This window comes from Camellia sinensis, chromosome 11 (genome assembly GCF_055761805.1).
Source record: "Camellia sinensis isolate YWXY chromosome 11, ASM5576180v1, whole genome shotgun sequence".
NCBI classification, from domain to species: domain Eukaryota; kingdom Viridiplantae; phylum Streptophyta; class Magnoliopsida; order Ericales; family Theaceae; genus Camellia; species Camellia sinensis.
In genome coordinates, this window is record NC_138971.1 from 156526309 (window position 1) to 156533458 (window position 7150).

At 42.2% G+C, this 7150-nt stretch overlaps 1 protein-coding gene across 1 annotated transcript; it reads right to left on the reverse strand.

Annotated features, from left to right (window-relative positions):
* Positions 1 to 4410: 4410 nt before the first annotated feature.
* On the reverse strand, positions 4411 to 7150 carry LOC114312020 (G-type lectin S-receptor-like serine/threonine-protein kinase LECRK2). The gene has a single exon (XM_028258183.2). It carries the CDS (start codon positions 6964 to 6966, stop codon positions 4585 to 4587), a length of 2382 nt encoding a protein of 793 aa, XP_028113984.2. The 5' UTR covers positions 6967 to 7150; the 3' UTR covers positions 4411 to 4584.

Below are 7150 nucleotides of genomic sequence, written 5' to 3' on the forward strand. Positions count from 1 at the left end.
CCTCAGCATCATCACCCCCCTCATCTTGAGTTAAGTCCATAACTTGCTCAGCAGGAGGAGGGGACTTGGCTTCGGCAGCATCCTTGGGTTTTCTCACCAAGGCCTTACCCTCATCCTTTTCTTCATCTTCATCCAGGGCCTCGGCCTCAGACTCTGATTCACCTTCAGGAGGAGGTGGAGGAAATGGTAAAGGAATAGCGTCGGCTTGACGCAATGGCGAGTCAGCAGGAAGGTCAAGCTTCTTTATCAAGGACATCCAACCAAGGGAAAATCCCCTGTTGCATGCCTGCCTGACTTGAAGCTTGTAGTCTTCTGCGACGTCGGCCATGCCTTGAGCATAGGCCTTTTCATCGGCCTCTTTAACCTCGGCCTCTTTGGTAGCCAAAGCTTGCTGGAGTTCTTTCTCCGCTTGAGCCTTCCTAGCCTCAGCATCTCTTTTCTCGGCTTCAGCTACTTTTTTAACAGCTTCAGCAGCCTCGGCCTTCTCAAGAGCCAAAGTTTGAACTTTCGTTGCAGCCTCGGCCTGATCCTCCAGTTTTTTCATTTTTATTTCAAGGGCCCTTATCTCTCTCTTCATTGAAGTTGCTTCCCTCTTCATATCAACCAATCTTTGACGATTCTCAAAGGATTGCATTGAAAATGAATGGGCATGTTGGATAGCCTGAATGAAAACAGAAGTGTCAGAAAGTTTCCCAAAAAGAAACAGAAGGAAAAAACACAAGTACAAACAGAAATACTTACTTGAGCGGAGTGTTGGAGCATAAGAGCATAATTTTCATACTCACTAAGCTTGCCATTTCGCTCCAAGTCATTTGGTAGAAGAAGAGCAGTGCTAAGGGCGACAGCAACATTAATGTCGTCAGCACTTTCACTAGCCATAATGGGCCTATCCTCCAGGGATAGATCAGGGGCCCAGGGGACGTCGGGCTTCTTTGACGCCGAGGTCGTCGCAGACGATGACCTTGGCCTCTTTGTTTGTGTAGACCCTGAGGGTTGACCCTCAGCAGACCTCTTGGTAGAGACAGAGGCTGATTTCCTGGTTTCTGCCAGCTTTGAAATAGGCACAGTATCCTCAGCTTCGGCATCTGTAGCCTTGGCCTTAGGCTGTGCCTTTTTAACTCTCTTTGGTTTGGGTGGAAGCATTGATTGCATAGGTGCGGCTTCGGCGTCAGTTGGAAGGTCGGCAAGAAGGTCTTGGACAACATGCCTTGGACGAACCATTTCGGCAGTCTTTACTAGCCTTCGTCGGCGTTTACGTTCAGGAACTGGTATTAAGTAGGGGGCCGAAGTTGATGGAAGATCGGCTGGGTCAGACGTGGACTCTTGATCTGTTCGGGATGTAGAAGCAGTCAAGGTTGTGGCTGTGGGTGGAGAAAGACTCTTCTTCCTTTTCCTTGGGACGTCGGGTAAGGTGGATTTGTATGTAGGGATGAAGTTTAGTAAAACTGGGGCTTTTCGTTTATGGATTGGAAGGCCAAGAAGTGTTTTCAGATCTGTTCCTGGGAAGAAGGATTGACGAAAATTTTTCGGTGGCTGATGAAGATCTGCAAAGAATCAGACGTCAGAAACAAAAAGTATTTAAGTCTTAAGTAAAAACAACTAAGTGTTGACTCAGGGCTCTTACTCTTGCCCTCTGTGATTGTTCGAGGAAGAGGGTAGAGGTGGACATCTTCATCTGGGCCAAATTCCCAATTTCCAGAGGCAATAAGAAAGTCATCTCCAGCCCCCTTGTTGGAGTCTGGAAGGTCGGCTATAATTTTGTACTAAGTGGATCTCGGCTTAAGGTAATAGACAAAACCCCTATCCTTCAGATCAAGAGGGCACATGGTATAACAATATTGAAGGTCGGCTAGGGTGATTCTAAGGTTTTCTTGCCTAGCTAAGGCTATAATACCGTTAATTACCCTATAGGAATTGATAGTAAGTTGCATGGGGTTCAGTTTATAGAAATGGAGAACTTGACGAAAAAGGGGATCAAGTGGAAGCCGAAGTCCACATTCGGTAAAAGCAACTATTGGAAAAGGCATTGTATGGTCTGTAGGCACGATGGTATCGTTATCCCCAGCCAGCTTAAGATGAACGTCGGCCGGGATAGAGAATTCTTGCCTAAAGTATTCAAGTTTTGTTGGGGTATTTACCCTATGCCTCCACATACCCATTATGTCGGCTTAAACTAAGAAGAATATATTTTAGAAGATGGGCGTTTTTCAGGTTTTCCTAAAGATTAAGGGTTCTACAGACAAATCCCAAATCTATGAACTATGAAGATAAAGATCGAGGGCACAGATCTGGGGCAGATACAAAAAAGAGAAAACAAAAACGACGTTTCAGATTCAAGAATAGAGGTATAGTTCTCAGAAACAATAGAGATACAGAAACAAATCAAGAACAGCGGTAAAGAGAATGATGAAAAAGCATAGAAGTCCAAGGTATAGCCACAAATTCAAGATACGAGTAAATCCAAGACCTCGAACAAGATCAATAATGGCAAACAGACAGACAAAAGCACATAAAGAGAATGAAAGAATTAAAGGAAAGGGTCTTACCAGGACAAATGAAGCCGAAGCAATGCTCACCGAACCCAGAAACCAGTTGCAACAACAAAGAGGGCTTTTGCAAGAATGAGGGATTAAAAGCAGTTCCAAAAGAAAGTTTGAAGCAATGGCGGATTCGAAAAAGAAAAAGCTTTCAGAGAGAGAGAGAACAAGAAGACAGAATGAAAAAGTGAAGGAAAAGAAGAGGCAAAAAAGAGTTTTGTCAAAAATTTGAAACGGCGGCAAAAATAGGGCAATTATTGCGCCTAGAGCAACGCACGCGTCAGACGGCGCAGACGAATGAACAGACAGCTTCAGGCGCGTCACTGACACGCTCCAATAAAGAAGAAACACGTAAAAGAAACAGTTAGATATGCATGACAGCGTATGCGCGTAGGAGAGTACGACTGAAGCCTTGTTCTCCGAAGAGAACACGTCGGCTGAAAGTAGATAATCTGGGCCAAATAGTTTTTGAGCCATTACTCAGGAAAGAAGTGACAAAATTTCGGAATAGGTTCCATCACCTCAGAATGCCGAGGTAATAGAACCTAGGAGGCAGTTGTGGGGATGTATTTTCTGGATACCAACACGTGGCATGGTGACGCCGACGTGTCAGCCGAGGTGCCACGTGCCCTGGTAGTTAAGCCGAGGTCATATCCGAAGATATCGGAATCCGAGATAAAGGGGCAAGAGTCCTAAGGCAAAAAGGGGACTTAGTATATTATAAAAGAGAGGCACCCCCGTGGGTCTAAGGTATGCAATTTATATCCTGAGTATTCAGTTTAGTACTTGATTATCTTTGAGAGATATACTGACTTGATCGTCGGAGTGCCCCCGGGTGGAAGAACCACCGCCGGAGCTTTTTCCTTTCTGTTTCAGGTTGCTTAAGCCATCTATTCTGCTTGTGCTCTCCAGCTGATCACTAAACGGGCAGTGTGGTCAGATTTTTACCCACACAACAGTATATATTTATCTATAATTTGTGTCTGTTTCTGATAGATTTCTGTACACGTAACAGAGCTGAATTTTTGTCTATTTCAAAAGGTTATAGTAAGCTAGGCCACTCTTAGTTTTACCTATTTTGAATTCAACAAAGTAAAATTGGGTTGCTTTGAGGGAACCCAAGTCCTCCGGTTTTACACACACAGGTGTAGATACGAAATCAGATGCCTTTCTTTATTCTTCTTTGTTCGTTCCACTTCTTAAATAAAACTCGTACAATGGTAATTGCCATAAAAATAGGAAGACTCCAACTAAATCAAAAACTTATTCAACACTCCTAATTCTACTCAACTGCTTCAGATTTTCAGAAATCAAACTACTCCATGATATGAAACAAGTCCTGCACGGTAACAGGTTATCACATGACAAGCTTGTACGCCAATGTATATGTACAGTCTTCTTGTGGCCATTAGCATTTTCTTAGTGCTTGTTTGGTTCCCCTCTTGGGGCTAAAAAATTACAAAAAGATAAAAAAAAGTCAAAAAATCACAAAAAGACAAAATAAAATTTACCATTCCAAAGCCAATAAGTCGAAAAAGCCAAACAAGAAAACTACACAAACAAAAAACTCTCAGGCTAAAAATGTCAAAAAAGTCAAAAACCCAACTAAAAAAGCCATTGCCAAATAATCCCTTAATATCTATGGGCTAGCTGTTTCAGACATAAAATACTAAATCTAGAAAAAAAAAATTGGGCATGTAATGCTTTTAACAAAAAATTATGTACCCAAAACTCATAGTTTAGATTTAGACTTGGTGTCGTATGAGTTATATTCTAAATGAATATGATCTATCCATTTTGAAGTATGGACACTTTTCTTAATACATAACATTGTTGTTCTTCTAAAAGGTTTTCCTCATGAATTGGAGTTGAATTAATTATTTAATGATGCCACTGCCAGTTCTTATTCTGATATTAGGTTTACTGAAAGTAAAACATATCATCCCTTACAATTATTCTTGGAACAATATTTTCACATATTATCAACTAAAACAACAAAAAGAAAATTAAAAAAAGAGACTTATCTAGATCGGCCTATCTTCATGTTTCATGATGATGAATAGCTGAAAGAAGTGCTAGTGGGAATTGGGACATCAACATATCCCTCTAACATTTGTGTTACCATCTTCATTGTAGGCCTTTTTGAAGGATCCTCTTGTATACACCAGAATGCTGTCAAGATCCACCGGCCCAGGGTCACCTTATCTTCGATGGCAGCCTGATCATTGTCCACCAAAATGTCAAGTCTCCCATTCATATAGCAGTCATAAGCCCAATCTGTGAGTATTGCTTTTTCTTCTTCCCCAAACTCCTTTGCCACACTCTTTCTACAACAAATGATCTCAAGCAACATGACACCGAAACTGTAGACATCCACTTTAACCGTCACAGGTACGTTCTTGAACCATTCTGGAGCCACGTATCCTCGAGTTCCCCTTATCCCAGTATGAGTTCGAGTTTGGTTGAGCAATAATGATTTTGCCAATCCAAAGTCAGAAATTCGTGCTGTGAAATTTTGGTCAATTAGTATGTTTTCAGGCTTTATATCGCAGTGGATGATCGGGGCATTACAGTCTTCATGCAAGTAAACTAGTCCTCTTGCAATCCCTAGAGCCATCTGAGTCCTTTGATACCAATCAGGTCTTGGAAGGCCGAAGAGGAAATTTGCTAAACTTCCATTGCTCATGAACTCGTACACTAGAAGCCTGTGAGGCCCCTCTTGACAATATCCGAACAGTTGGACCAGATTCTTGTGATGGGTTTTCCCAATTGCACTCACTTCGGCTTTGAATTCCCTCTCTCCTTCTTGTGTTGTCTTGTCCAACTTCTTGACCGCAACTTGTTTCTTTGAACCAACTTTCAATACACCTTTGTAAACAATCCCGAAAGAACCGCTCCCTAATTCATCCTTGAACCCTTCTGTCGCTTCCTTGAGCTCTTCGAAAGTGAAGAGATGCAAATTTGTTTCGGGAACACTTGAATCATGTTCGGCCTTTCTTGATCTTTTCCATCGAATTGAGAAAAACATTAGGGGAATTACGACTAGTAATAGAACGTTGACAAACCCGGAGCTCCACAAGAGAATTTGCTTGTCTTTCTTTGAGTTGGAAATTGGAAAACTAGAACTTCCCGAAGGCGGAACACTGCCTTTCCTTACTTTGATAATAGCTAGTCCAGCTTCCATTCTCCCATTAAATAGCGGTAGTTTCTTTTTCCAACATATTGTACCGCCAAATATGGCAACATCACACAAACAATCGTTCAAACAAGCCTGTTCACACTGAGTTTGATTATAAGGTCCCAAACTCTCATAATCGCCAAATGGCCAATTCACGCCTTGAATCTCGACCAAGTCATACACGTCTTCTGGTTTTTTCGTTCCGTCATCTACTCCGCAACCTTGAGGGAAATTTGGTTTGCAGCCCCCAAAATTGTTGTTCGGATCCATGAATGAATACCCGGGTGGGCATTGACAACTAGGAGTGCCATCGTTTGTTGTGCAGTAGCTATTGAACCCACAGGCACCGCTGCCTACTTGCTGGTTTATCAGTGCCATACATATATTGTCAGGGATGCGACGAACAATTGACCAGCTCTGGTCACTGACAGAAGTCTTCGCATAAACATATTCCCTGAAAACACCATCAAAATCCAACGTTGCGCGATAGTAGCTGTTTGAGATTTGAACGATGTTCTGCCATGATGAGAGTTGGACAACCCCTCCATTCCCTTTCACAATGTAAATATCTGCTGATTGATTGAAAACCAGTTGAAACCCAGATTCAGAAGAATTGAGATTAGCCGTTCCACTACTGTAATAGGGCGGCGTGTAAATCAATTCGCTTGGCCAAGCAACAAGATTGAGCTCAAGATTTCCTCCATTAGTGAAATGGAGCTCAAACCTTCCTTTTGAGTAGTTGGTTTCAGAAAACTTAGAATACAACATGCCACCTAGTGGCAAAATTTGGGTTGGCAAGATGGTGTCTGTAGGATAACTAAAACTTGCCCATACATAATTAGAATTAGTATCTGAAAGCACAAAGTTACCCGTGTCGAGCATCGTACCATATGATACAGTGCCGTTAGGTTGTGACGTCCATATTGTTTGGCCATTGGGATCATTTAGTGTGAGGCCACTGGCGGTAAGCTCAACCTTTGAACCTGCTTGCACTGGATTAGTTGTGTTTGCGTGCCAGACGATGGTTTTCTCGGGTATGTTGGCATACCATATTGCAAGCAAGAAGGTGTTTGTGTTGTCGGGTTGGTAGAATCCGAAAGCAAAATCCCCAGAAGGTGAAATCCATGAAGAGTTGTCACCATTGGCTGACAGTGATGAGCTCAGAGTTATGTTGGAAGCAGACAAAATAGGTAGAAAAGGCAAAAGAGACAGGAGGAGGAGGAAGAGGTTAGGGATAGGAGAAGAAGCCATTGAAGATGGTGCTCTGACTGCAAGCAAGTTATGTTACAACATGAGGTTTATTTTGTAGTGTTTTTACTCAATTTGGCTAAATATTATAGGAGTAGTATTTATTAGTCAATCCCGCGGCAAAGACTTTGAAGATTTCAAAGATAGGAATTGCTTTTATTTCGAAATATTCATTAACCACATTATT